The sequence below is a fragment of the Myotis lucifugus genome, unplaced genomic scaffold (genome assembly GCF_000147115.1).
Source record: "Myotis lucifugus unplaced genomic scaffold, Myoluc2.0 scaffold_25, whole genome shotgun sequence".
NCBI lineage: Eukaryota > Metazoa > Chordata > Mammalia > Chiroptera > Vespertilionidae > Myotis > Myotis lucifugus.
The window spans coordinates 3781103-3795949 of NW_005871073.1; the positions used below are offsets into that span (position 1 = coordinate 3781103).

A 14847-nucleotide genomic window follows, 5' to 3' on the forward strand; every position below is an offset into this window, starting at 1 on the left:
CTATTTACATAGTATTTACATTGTATTAGGTATTCTAAGTCAGTGTTTCTCAACCTTCCTAATGCCGCGACCCTTTAATACAGTTCCTCATGTTGTGGTGACCCCCAACCATAAAATTATTTTCGTGGCTACTTCATAACTGTAATTTTGCTACTGTTATGAATCATAATGTAAATATCTGACATGCAGGATGTATTTTCATTGTTACAAATTGAACATCATTAAAGCATAGTGATTAATCACAAAAACAATATGTAATTATATATGTGTTTTCCGATGGTCTTAGGCGACCCCTGTGTAAGGGTCATTTGACCCCCAAAGGGGTCGCGACCCACAGGTTGAGAACCGCTGTTCTAAGTAATCTAGAGAAGATTATAAAGTATATACAGGAGGATGTGGGTAGACTATGTGCAATAATATGCCATTTTACATAAGGGATTTGAGCATCCTCTGATTTTGGCCTCCAAGGGGGCATCCTGAAATCAATCCGCCACGTACACATAGTGACAACTATACTATTCAACACGCGTCCTATATTAGTATGGTAATATATGCATATCATACATGCATGCATACTTTATAAATTAGTAAGTACATGTTTATTGGGATGTATGATCAAATAGTTTACTAATGTAAGGATGCCATAAAAAGTTTTGGAGATCATTGTTTAAATCGCTATACACAACTGCCTTTTTTGGCTTGTCCCTTCTTCATCAAGAAACTGTGTTCACTTTAATGACCATGATGTTACCCTTTAAATGCAATATTAGTTCCAATTGAGTTGAATAAAAACTGTTTATTTCATAGGTTCTTTCCATGTCATTCTCAGTATTTTCAGAAATTCACAAAGGTCTTTGAGCCACTTGGTGCATTGTAATAGTGGAAGGAACACAGGGTTTAGACTAGAGAGATGTAGGTTCAAATATCAACTTGGACCTTACTGACCATGTGACCTCAGACAAGTGCTGAATTTCTTAGAGCCTCAGTTTACGCATCAGTAAAATGGAGGTAATATTTATCCTGCAGATTGTTGTAAAGTGTAGCAACATCAAGGGAAATAACAGCACTGGGCCTGGCATACGGTAGATACTGTTAAAAGGGCAGCAAATGGTAATAATAGCAGCGATACTTTTTAACTGTCCACATCTGTGGCCCCCGTAGTCTCTAAAACCAGGTCACATATCTTTGGCAAAGTTTGGCCTATATTGTTCTTAATTCGACCAGGATACATATTTGAGCATAAATAAAAGTATTTTCCTGAAATAAGTAGGGTCACTGCATATGGCTGTGTGGACATGCCCATTTACATGGACTGTAGCAGCAATGGCTCCTCCTGATCTTGTGTAGAGTGATAGCCCTGGAAATGCACTGGCAAAAAACACAGAGGGCCAGAAATATGACAGCTGCAAGAGAACCAAGAGATGGAGGCCATTCTCTGCACTTGCATTGGTTGGTATGTTGAATGCCTGTCAACTTGTTTAATGCTCTCCACAGATCTGCACTCCCGACTTGGTGGTATTCCTGGCTTGCACCAATCAGAGGCTCAAAGAAAGGTTGCTGAAGCGAGCAGAGCAACAGGGCCGGCCTGATGACAATCTGAAAGCTACGCAAAGGAGACTAATGAACTTCAAGCAGAACGCTGCTCCGCTGGTTAAATACTTCCAGGAGAAGGGGCTTATCATGACGGTAAGTGAGCCATGGTTCTACATGTCCTGGACAAGAACGATCTTTCGTATTTCTCATTAGCCCCTATTCTCATGTAGAAATCTACATTTGAAAAGTGGCTTTTGGGGGGATTCAGATTTAATTTTAAAAATGGATAATTTTGTCCTGATTTGCCTTTATTAAGCCATAATGATAAAAATACGCACACTTTTGTTTAATTGATTTTATAAAAGATGATAACTTTTAACCATGGCTAGAATTTCATAGCCCCCAAATCAAAAAGGATTTTGAAATAATAATTTGAATTATTTTAAGCAATACTCGCTCAGCTTCTCAGCTCTTCTGTCTTTGGAAACCTAACAAAATTGATAGACTTAAAAACACATAGTGGACTTAGTATTCTACATATTAGACTTAAATTGTGATTTAGGCTTTATCGTAATGTCCCACATAAAGAAATGAGATTCTGAGGACATAAAAACATTTCCTAAGGGTTTGACTTGTCATGAGGAAGTGCTTCTGTCTCAAAACAGAAGGTGTTGATCTTTCTGCTCCATTGATACAATGCAAATATTAATATTTTCATAAATGTTTAGTTTGTTTTATGGCTAATGATACTCAGAATGCCAATGAAGGATGAGACTGAATCATTAGTTAATATAATTACTAGAATATAGGATGTTAAAGGTGAAGATTCAGTTCAATTTATGATCCCCATAACATCATGGATTCAAGTATTAAAACATAGAGGAGACGAGGATCATAGGATCTGAAAAAGGAATTTTATGGAAGAAGACACTAAAATTGGGGCAACTCCATGGCAGCTGGCTGGTGGCCAACCTCAACAAACCCTCCCCTTAGCCCTTAGGTCCCTCCTTGTCTGATGGGGTTGCAGCCCCATAGAGAATCTGATTAAAGTGACCGTGCCCATTCCAATACAATACATGTACAATGTTTCTCACAAATTTTAAATACATCTACTGATGCCCATCCACAGAGCTCCTATGACCCAACAATTACTGGGTTCAAATATCTCTTCATTAGCCTAAAGTGCCCTTAAATCTGAAAGAGACAGCCACGACATTTGAATAAGAATCTCTTTGCAGTCTTCTTAGCTGTAAAGAAATATTTATTAGGATTTGCTCTTTAAGTGGAAGTTATGTCAGAGAGTTGTAAATCCGATCTGAAAATTGTTTACAGTGCCAGAGTTCATGGTATGGTCTCAAAGAGACATTTACAGGAAAGATTTCAGAAAACCAGGGTGGATGCTTCTGTAACTATTTGTTGCCGGGGTTACTGCTTGTTTCTCTTGCAAATTACCGATGCTGAGTTCTGCGTGCAAAAAAGAAATTGGCCCTACAGACCAAACCCCAAAGGCAAGGTGCGGAGCCAGAGTTTTAACTGATGTTTGCAAGGCTCGAAGGTATTCCTGCAGCGTTTCTGATGACTCCCCGCTTGTCACGTTCGGCATCGCGAGCAGAGCAGATTTCCCCAGTGAATGCAGAGTGGGGATTGTTAATTTACTAATATTTTGCATGGAGGTGAAATGCCATTGCCTCTAATTGAGGGCGTCAGTACCAATGTGGATGACAGCCTGTACTGTAACCTCATTGCTAAAACCAAATGAGCTTGAAGATAAACGCTTCTATTTACTGGGAGAATGCCTGCCTTGGGAAGTCGCCTTTTGAAAAGCAGTGAGTATTAAACACAGGCTAAGCTCCGGAGAATGTAATTTGAAAATCAGTTTGACAAAAGGCTGCCTCCTGAACCACATGTCCTCCTTCAGAACCTGGGTCAGAGTTCACTTTTGGAATTAAATATGGTAGCATTTCTACTTTTAAAAATGAGTTAAATAACATAAAAATGGTTGTCTTCATTCATCACAAGCATATTAAGATGTTAGTAAAAATCTTGAGTTAATAGATCAGACAAAGATATTTCCTTTTCTCTGTAGTTTTTCTTTCCGGTTGCTTCTACCTGCCCCTCCTAATTTATTCATTTATTCATTCAGTGAATATTTATTGAGAACCAATGGGTGCCAGACATTCTGCTAGGTGTTAGGGGTGCACAGTTAAATAAGCAAAAGGTAAGGCTCTTCCTTTTATTCACTGGCATATTCCAAGCACCTAGAAGGGTCCTTGTCTGGTACATAGCATGCTCACACTAAATGAGCAGAGCTTACAGTCTACTGGGAAAGTGATGTTAAACATGAATCATCGAGTGTGATGACTGGCAAAGGACTAGAACAGGGGTGGGGAACCTTTTCTCTGCCAAGAGCCATTTGGATATTTATAGCATCATTTGAGGGCCATACAAAATGATCAACTTAAAAATTAGTTTGCTCTATTTGGTCAAGCATTTAATTAACTCTCCTCTAATGCCTTGGCAGGGCCAGACCAAATGTTTCACCAGCCTTATGTGGCCCGAGGGCCGAACGTTCCCCACCCCTGCGGTAGAGAGAGCCTCACATGTCATGCACTGTGTCATTGTGGGATCCCCATAATGACTGGAACAGGCCCTCTCCTCCCTGCAGGTACGCTGCATTATTTGTCTTGGTTGGAGGATCTTAAGGGCCACATCCCTCCTCAGTCCCGTTGAGAAAGGTCATCTTGGTGCTCCTCTTCTCTAGGGCTTTGGAGTCTGAAACTTCTCACTTGGAATTTCAGCTCCACTGCCATTTAATAAATTCCTGATGCTCTAGGACTTGGTCTTCATCTATAAATTGGAGATGATGTTACCTACTGTGCAATGTTGTAGCACAGGTGAAATAAGAGCATGCAGGTGATATGGCAGATGATGGCAATGCAGCCCCATGGCCTGGCTCAGAATTCAGCTGCACCACCTGCCACCTGTGTGACCTTCTGCAGGTTACTGATCTTTTCTGTGACTGACTGACCTGTAAAATGAATACAATCATTGATCCTCCCTCCGTGTAATTTGTGAGGAGTAAGTGGATGTCAAATTCTCAGAGCAGTGCCTGGAACATTGTGAGGGCAATTCAAATGATAGCTATTATTTTATTACTAGAGGCCCGGTACATGAAATTCATGCATGGGGGGGAGAGTCCCTCAGCCCAACCTGCACCCTCTCGCAATCCGGGACTACTGGCTCCTAACCACTGGCCTGCCTGCCTGCCTAATTGCCCCTAATCCCTCTGCCTGCCTGCCTGATCGCCCCTAACTTGCTCCCCTGCTGGCCTGACCACCTCTAACTTGCTCCCCTGCTGGCCTGATCACCCCTAACCGCCTCTGCAGGAGGCAACGTGGCAGATCAGGGGAAGGCGCCACCCCCATTACCCCACTGCTGCTGACACTGCTGGCCTGAGCCTGGGCCCTTCGCAGCCACGCCTCAGCCCTTGCAGCCACTGCAACTTTGTCCAGAAGGACGTCCAGAAGACGCCTGCCCTAATTAGCATATTACCCTTTTATTAGTATAGATTATTTGTATTTATTCTTCTCTCTTTCTCTCCCCCTCCTCCCCCCCATCTCGCCAATGCCTATCTTTGGAACCTACACGTACCACTAACAATTCTATGCTCTTCAAGGGTACTATGTTGCCTTTTCTTCAATAGATAGATTATTGAAGGAATCCGAAATGAAGAATTTAGGTTTTAAAAACATCATGCCAAATTCTTTTTCCTTAAAAGTGCCTGTTAATCAGTTACGAAATTGTGTCAGTGTTTCCTTTAACTTCTATATCATCCGTGTAATCAAGCTATATAGTGGCTGGGTCTGAATAATGTAGCTGAATTGTAACAGAGGGCAACCTATTTTTTTTTCACTTTTACTTCACCATTGCCTGTATCTGTTGGCAGATTTGACTAAAGAACAAACCCAGTGACTGAAGAAGAAACCTAATTAAAATAGCCAGGGCTATTGCCTGAATACTGTATCTTATTGAGATGATTCCCCATGTGGGGTCTCTTTATTTTTATCCTTTTATCATATCCTTCTATGCACACCCATCTGTGCAGGTATGAATGAAATGATATGCAATAACAAGATTAGTATATTAGGGACTTCATAGAATCTTCCCACACAAGCTTACACGTTGTTTTTTTAACTTTCCATAAGGTTGGATGTCATTGCTCACCATGTCTTTTCAGCATTATGCTTCTAATTAGGATGCTGAGAGTTCCCAAAATTTGTCAGAAGTTTTTCTTCTAAGTTTGAGTATTATTGGGATTAGAAGAGCTGCTTGTGCAGTCTTAATGAATAGCATCTTATGACACTTTGGAGCACTTGGACTTGATGAAACTGTATAATTCTTGAACAATAATACCCCTTTCTAGATTTTTAAAGCCTCAATATTATGTATTTTAGTGACAGTTTTGGCCTTTATTTTTAAAACTATAAAACTCGTCTTTGTTTGAATCGTCTTCACTATTGGAACTGTTACCGGAAAACCCCCTGTTGAGCTTTGGCTGCCTGTCGCTGTGTCCAATAACGAAGGCAGGGTTGAATCATATTAGGCGTTTATTGAGAAGGCCAGCCAACCAAGAAGACAGGGCGCTTACACGCATTCAAATCCTGTCTTACAGCAAGGTGCAGGGGACAGGATTATTAAGGGGAAGGGGCTAGGGTGAGGCCAGCCCTGGAGGTCCGCAGACGTCAGCTATTGTCTTTAGTCCTTAGGCGATGAGGTGATGAGATGATGTTGATGAGATGAGATGATGTTTTGACTCCTGGTGGGTCACTCTGATGATCAGTTCTGCTTCCTGGATTCACAGCTGAGTCACCTCCCTAATCACTTTGCACAGACCTTGAAAGGAAACTTAAGAAAAACTTAACCCCCTATTCACATAAGTATATGTGTTCTAAGATTTAAGATAATATGATTACTTTTCAGATTAACTCAGGTGCTCTATCTATTAGATTATAGGTCCCCCCTATCAACCCCCCCCTTTTTTTTAAGAAATAGCAATAGTTAAGACAGATCAAGTCTTTGTAAGTTTGATGAACTCTTTATAAACTACATGTGGTTGTTTTATTTGTTTTTTGAGAATAGGATTTTTTTTAATGCCTGAAAAATAATAGGGCAAGATGTAATGTTTATGTTATCATTTTCTGAAATGCATTATGCCATTGGGTATTCTATTCAGTCACAAACTTGCCAGGGAAATGGTTGCACAATCGTGTGCCATGAATAAATACCATTTAATATGGGTGATAATCAGTGAAAGTCCACATGTAGATTTAGGCTGTGAAGTAAGCAAATGGTCATTTTTCTTCTGGACTTATTGTAGGAGGAAGAGAGAGAAGCAAACCTTGAAGTGAGAAGGAAGTTGTAGTCAGAGGATGTATGAAGAGGCTACTAATTAATACCAGGTTAACTGATGGGGTATCTTCAGCCAGGAAATCACAGGCTGAAAATGTTAAAACCAGGATAATTTCTGTTCACCAACACCAGTTTTACTGGGAAAGTGGATGAGGGACTAATTATAAACCTTCTTGGCATATAGCAAGGCCACATAGACCAGTGATTTCCTAATGCTCAACAGAGCAGAAAAAAAAACACAATTTGTAATGAGGCTATGATGAAGTTCGCTCTTTTCCTTCAAGACTTCAGTTTTTAGAGCAGTTTTAGATTCACAGCAAAACTGAGAGGAAGCTACAGAGATTCCATGTACTCCCTGCCCCCACATATGCATAGTCTCCCCAGTAAAAACTTTCCCACCGCAGTGGTGCGTATGTTACAATTGATGAACCTACATTAACACATCATAATCACACAAAATCCATAGTTTACCTTAGCGTTCAGGATCACTCGTGGTGTTGCACTTTCTATGGATTTGGAGGAAGGTTTAGTAACAAGTATCCATCATTATGATATCATACAGAGTATCGTCTCTGCACTCCACCTATTCATGCCTCCCTACCTCCCCCGAAACTCCCACCCTGACCCCTGGCAACCACTGGTCTTTCCACTGTCTCCATAGCTTTATCTTTTCCAGAATATCATACAGTTGGACTTTTACAGTATGTTGTCTTTTCAGAGCGGCTTCTTTCACTTAGCAATATGCACCTAAGTTTCCTCCATGCCATTTCACTGCTTGGTCGTGCATTTCTTTTTAGTGCTGAATAATATTTCGTTGTCTGGCTGTACCACAGTTTATTTATTCATTCACCAACTGAAGGACATCTCAGTTGCTTACAAGGTCTAGCAGTTATGAATACAGCCACTGTTAACCTCCATGTGCAGGGTTTTGTGGGGACATCAGTTTTCACTTCGTTTGGAGAAACGCAAGGAGCACGATTGCTGGGTGGTACGATAAATGCATGTTTCGTTCTGTAAAAAACCACCAAACTGTCTTCCAAAGTGGCGGCACCATGCATTCCCAGCAGCAATGAGTGAGAGTCCCTGTTGCCCCACGTCCTCCGCAGCCTTTGGAGTTGTCACTGTTCTGGATTTTGGCCACTCTAACAGGCGTGTAGTGGTAACTCATTATTGTTCTAACTTGCATTACCCAAGTTGGATTTTTTTTTTTACTAAGTGAGGGCATTAGAAAAAAAAATCTAGTGTTGCCATTGTTTAAAGGGATATTTTTAGCATCCAAAAACATTAGGAATGATATAACTCCAAACAAAATTTCTAAACGAACCAGTTTGGCTTTAAGAAAAACTCCTGACATTTGCCTTATTTTTCTCATGTTGCTGTGGGTTAGGGAACACGTCATCACGGACTGGCATCAGTGCTGGGGAACCCCTGGCACAGAGAACCATCCTTCTCAAAACCACGCGAGTATTGATTCACAGGCATGGTGCCTGAGATCCAGATAACCTATTTACACTACATTTGCTTACTCTGCCCCATATCGCTTTCTTTAAATTTGGGAATACTCCCATTATGTATTTCAAATTTGCCTTCCAAACTGTGTGATTCCCATCCCACCAGACACTCTTAGCCAAAGGGAAAATAAACAAGAATAGTAAAAATTAATTTTGGGCAGAAGTTATGGATAGTTGTTAATTAATGTCAAGTTTCATAAGAATCAACACTAACATTTAAAACACAAGAACACTTATCCCTAAGCGTCCAATGCACAGCCACCGGTTAGTTATCCCCATCACCACCAGCACCCCTGTGCAGAGTGATGACAAAGAAATCTAAGCAGCATAAACCCTCAGCAGATTCAAAAACTCACCTCAACGTGAGAAAGGCAATGAAAACACTTGATCACTGTTTACCCAAACAAACCCATTCTCCTAAAATTACCAGGAGGGAAATTCTGTCATTGCTTCTCAGTAGATAACAGGTTGATGAATTTGTACTATGTAACAGGGAAGCTGTATTTCCTCCAAGTACCAACCCTACTTACATCCTGTTTAGACATCCAATGCCGTGTAACCAAAAGCCCCCACTATTTCCTACTTGGTGGATGTAGTAGCTAAGACAGAGACTAGTCAAGGAGGAGTGTTTAAAGGCTAATAAATAGGAAAGCTGTGATGCACTCTGGGAGGTACTTACTTGGGTGACGATGGTGTATTGTGAGCCTGGATGTATGGCCCTCTGAGCTGTCAGTAGCCCAAAGTATTTTTATATGAAGTGGACAGTGCCTTTTGGCATGAAACCTGAGACTGATAGGCCCTCAATGTAAAGAGCCCAGAAGTAACATACGAAATATCCATTGTTCACTTGAATACGAGCAAGTTATAAGGAATCACAATGTCTGGGCAACAGGCATTTACCAAACCCTTCTATGTGCAAAGCTGGCAGGGTGGCACTGCCCTAGAAGAAGCACTGTTGCTTATTTGAGGAGGGGGACATCTCTGTGGATTAGTGGGTGGTACTCATTCACCTATTAACATAGGCCTTTGTAACCCTGGTTTAAACATATCCAGAACTAAATTGAAAAGTGCATCTGATTACTTTCATAAACTGTTATTATTGGGGGCTCTAAAAACTAAAGTATTAAGATACCAGTTTCATTTCCTGATTTTTTGTATAGGGGAAAAAAAAGCACTGAAAAGATAAAGCCATTTTTGCTCACAAAGTGGCAATCTGTCTACAGCAAAGAAAGACCCACAGTTCTGGGGCAAATTATGCTGGATCCTAAATGGCCTCAAAGCAGCAGAGAGAATAAGCAGATACTGTATTTATAGCTCATTCTGGTGTTCTGTCTCCGTCTCGGTAACAAGCAAGCATCTGACTCACAACTTCCCCACACCCAAAACTTGCTCAGTGTCAGTCCTGTTCACACTACGCAGGCAGAGAGCAAAGCAACAGACTCAGCCAACGCATCTCCTCCCAAAGTGGGAACTGACACGGATCATATGGCCACCCTATTGTCAGGGCCTGATGGTAAGAGCTCTACTCTACCCACAATTACTCTAATTGTGATGCTTCATACAGGTGTTCACAGGAGAAATGAGGAGGAACATAGCGAATGATGGTGATTTCTTCCCCAAAGAGATGTAAAATCCATTTCTGTTGGTTTTATTACTACGCATATCCCTGAATTAGAGTCCAAAAAGCCCGATAAACAACTTCTTAATCATCTTAAGTATAAAGTAGGGTCCTCAGATAATAACCATGAATTAGATGATGTGTATAAAAACCAGATAATATTCAAGTGAGTACATTTGGAAGATTCACACTAAGGCAATTCTGATTCCAAGAACTGTTTTGACAGATCTACCTAAGAATACTTTAATTAAGGCCTGTACTATTTCTATGGGACTGGCTTTCACAACAGCTTGTCTTTGTTTGTAATTTTTTAAAAGAAATAAAGCAGATTAGACGATAATTGGTAGCTGAATGTCATGTCATACTAACAGCTTCCTTATAAATTCTTGTTTCAACACTACAGTTTCGGACAGGAAATTGTATACACACAGCACACACACATACCACATACATACACATACACACACACACACACACACATTGTTGGCTGGCCACTTCCCCAGGAGACACTCTGTGATCAGAACAATAATTTTGACAGTGATGTCAACAAATATTTTACACTTCCAGAATTAGGTCTTAGTTAACTTTAATATGTTATATTGAGACTTTTGAGGATCATAAATAAGAAAATAATTTGGTAAGGTTCTTGGACTAAATTTTTTGTGTGCTTAAGACCAAACTAATTGGAATTGATCAATATCTTTAAAGAGAGATGGCCTTGCAGTTAAATTAAGTGATTTTTAAAATAGAAGACAAAAACAAAAGACAGGCATGTGAGACTTGCCAGTCAGAAAAATACAAGGTAACACTATGAATAGATGGTGTCTTAAAAGACAATAGCTAACCATTTCCGAGTGGTAATATGGCTTGGTCCTATTCAAACTGCTTCATGTCAGGTGTGGGTCTGGAATCCTCACCTAATCTCCAGGAGGCAGCCACTGCCATCACCTCCACTCTGTGGAGAACACTGAAGCGCATGAGAGAGGACCTGGCCCCGGATCCTACAAGTGCTTTGAAGCCTCGGCCCAGACCCCAGACGCAGCACTGTGATTGCTCTGCTGTCCCTTCATTAAAACATGACACGTACGCACTCGGGGTCATGACGAGAAAGCGCATTGCTGCCTTCTCCACACAGTTACTGTTTGATAAGCACCTCTATTCTTTTCTGTAGTCTGTTCATTTCTGTTTCTCAGGAAAGAATAAATGAGAACATTAATTCCATTGCTGCATTACATCGATAGGTTTTTAAAAAGTAATTTAAATAACAGATCTAAAGTAATTAAGATAATTCCTAAAATTGATTCATCTGAACTCATTATTACAAGGAGGAAATTTTACCATGAATGGCCAATTACTGGGCCTTGCATGTTTGTTTAGTTACACGGCCCCCCATATTCTCCCCTTGCTCAGTCCTACAAGTCAAATGTAAACCCACGACTGCGGCTCTGCTACAGGCAAAGCCCTGAACTTTGAGTCCTTTGAGTCCTATAGTTCCCCGTCCCCATTACGACAGTCCTCTTGTTCCATTGATCGAGGGCCTACTGGATGCCAAACAATAACACTCTCCCAGATACAAGGGACAGAGGCAGGCACTGCAGGGAATACGAAGGTGAAGGTGACGTGGACACAGGTCTGCTGTCGTGGCTTTGGTGTGCAGTCAATGACAGATGCATAAATAGCTCAGATACAGCAGGGGAAGTGGGGAGTGCCACCCACCCGTGTAATAAGCCAGGGAGTCAGGGCAGAGGAGCAACTTCCTCCTGGAAAGGGTAGGAAAGGCTTTCCGGGAAACGCTGGCCCTTGATGGGCAGGTAAGAGGTGGGACCCTGAAAGGCCAGGAAGGGCATTCTAAGCAGACACAAGACCTGTGGGATACATAATGGAGCAGTTGGAATGGGAAAGATGGGACAGGTGTGCTAGAACCAAACTGGGGAAAGCAGTGCTAGGCTGAGCAAAGGTTCCTCTGCTGGCAGGGGGCGCTTTAAGGCTCTGAGCAAGGGAATGACACCAGAAATACTACACTGGTGGCTGTGTGTAAAACATCGAATGGAGGAAGCATCTAGAAAGGATGTGCTAAGGGCCTGAGCTGGCGTGGTGGCGGTGTGACACAAGGTTCTGCTTCCCTGTGGGGCAGCTCTACCACCATCAGAATCGACCACATGCATGGGGTCGCCGAAAACGCGTCTGAGGAAAGCAGCACTCATAAATCACCGCATGTAACATGTAACATAAGTTTTAGCAGTTTGATTTCCCATCTGGACAGCATTCATGGCAGAGTTGAAAGGGAAAGGGATAGGAAAGGTAAAGTAACAGATTAAGGACTGTGATGCGCTAAAGCACTGTAAGGTGACATTGAAATTGAAGCAAAGAGATAACTGGGGAATCTCCAGTTATTCTTTCCACAATTAATTGTTTCAAAATAATTATCAAGTGAGTAAATTAATGAATTAAGTAAAAAAATTATAGACATATCAGGAACCATTTATTTTTCTGACAGACAGACCATTTATTTTCCTGGTGTCTTCTAGGTATGGGGACATAGCTCCATTAAAGCGCTACACAGGAATCACTTATCAAAAATAAAAGAGTTACATGATAGGGGTGTGCTTGATTACAGTCAGAGCAGGTGAACAGCTTGGGCTTAAACACATTTGACCTGTCCTTCAGTTCCAGCTCTAGTCTTTTTAATGTGTTTCCTCAGAGCACATCCCTTATCCTTCATTAGGAAAACAAGAGCCTCTCCATAAACCGCCCCTCCCACCCTCCTGGACTCACACTTGGGTCTCATCAGTCAAAACTGGGTCACAGGTTTCCCCCTGCCTTCAAGGGAGACTGGGAAATGAATTATTTAGCTTCCTGGCCTCTCATATAGAGGAAAGCAAAGGCCTCTCATATAGAGGAAAGCAAAGGAAAAGGGAGTTAGAATAAATGTGGAGCAAATCAACATGCAATAACAGCTACAAGGTTCAAAAAAAGAACATTTAATGTTCTCTGTCTAAAATACTATATGGGAATATACATTTGCTAGTAATTCTATCAAAATTAGTTAAAGTGGAAAGTATTTCTGCTTAATAATAAAATAGCTACTTTTGCCCTGGCCAGCGTGGCTCGGTTGGTTGGAACGTCGTCCTGTACACTGAAAGTCATGGGTTCTATCCCTGGCCCAGGTCGGTCGGGGAGCATGCGGGAGGCAACCAATCTGTTTTCTGTCACATCAATGTTTCTCCCTCCCTCCCTTTCCTCCCTTCCCCTCTCTCTAAAAATCAGTGAACTTGTCTTTGACTGAGGATTTTTTTTTTTAAAAGCTACTTTTCAGTAAGCACTTTCATCTCAGTATTCCAGGACCTTTATTCACTTTATATCTAATTCTCACAACTGTCCTTAAAGTTTAATGAAAGAAAGAGGCTTAGAGAGGTTCAATAACATACCATAAATGCCGGAGCCAGAGAATGAGAGAGCTAAGGTTTGAAATAGTTTCTGTCTCACTGAGTCCACTCAGTTAATAGTATGGGATTGAGCCAGACTTATATCCAAGCAAACAGTTAAGCCCCCACACCAAAAACAACAAAAACAGTCAATAAGGCATTGATGATGCCTTCTTGTGAACTGCCTGATATTGTCGACTGAGAAATTCAACTCCAGGAGAAATTAGGAACTCACATACTACATCAAGTGCTGTGCCAGCTGCTTTACAAACTTGACGTCTTCTAATCACCCAACCTTATAAGGTCGGTAGTATTAAAATTATTTGTGCCTTTTACGTGCCAGGTGTTTCACTTAAATTGTCTCACTTCAGGTAAGGACAGGAGCTTGATGTCGTTTCTCAGATAAATCCTAAACCGCACAACCTGGCTCTGTGTCTCACAGTCCACGCCTCACTCTGGCATTCCTCTTTCTTCTCTGGTCTGCCCTGCTCTGCCCTTCAGACTCGGCACCTGCCGTGGTTTCGTCTGTGGTGACTGGCTGCCTCATTTATCATCTGCCTCGCACCCAGCCAACCTCTGGAACAAGGATGGTGCCTCTAACAAGGACGGGGCCTCTACTTAGTTTTCCCTGACCTCGCAGGTGGGACATAGATGGATATGTAGACACAGCCCATGCTCTGGAGGAGCCTGTGTGGAGAGGGGAGGAAAGGAGATGAATAAGTGGCCTCAATGCATCTACCATGTTATTACAGAAGGATGGAAAGATGGTTACGGCAATTTTCGTGCAACTGGGCGAATTCAAAACAGTCCATCCTTTCAAACAAGTGATCAGGTATTTGAAATTGTCGAATGAGGAATCATAGCCATTACCAAGTTCAGGATTGGAAATGGGAATAGGTGGATGGAAAAGACTAATTCAGGGGCTGCACAAACAGAGAAGGAAGGGGGAAATAAAATAAATTTTGTAGTAATCATTCTAGTTTCTTGTTGAGCCCCCCTCTCTAGTTTAGGAATTCATTTGGCACAGTATAAAATAACGTTACAAAATATACTCATTCATCAGTTTCTTTTTAGGCAATTGTTTTGATATTTTTTGCTAACATGGGATACTCAAATATTAATGAAGACATTGATTTCTGGCTTTCAGCTCTCCTAGATAAAGTAACAAAACAACCCTGAGTTTAAAAGGATCTTTATAAAACAGAAGCCTCGCCTGTGCAAGTTGTAGCATGACCTTGGATGTTGTCTTTAGTAGTAACTAACTTAGCAGGGACTGTGAGGCCAGAACAGTACTGGATACATAGAGGTGCTTAAAGATAATTATTGAGTTAATGCACAGATTAATGAGTTG

The 14847-nt window shown here is 41.4% G+C and overlaps 1 protein-coding gene across 1 annotated transcript in view; it reads left to right on the forward strand.

The window, feature by feature from the left end:
* The window catches only part of AK5 (adenylate kinase 5), a 188041-nt gene that overhangs the window by 49600 nt on the left and 123594 nt on the right, over positions 1–14847 (forward strand). The window contains exon 6 of the mRNA XM_023751811.1: positions 1495–1686. Within this exon, the coding sequence (XP_023607579.1) occupies positions 1495–1686 (192 nt within the window). The remainder of the gene's footprint in view (positions 1–1494; positions 1687–14847) is intronic.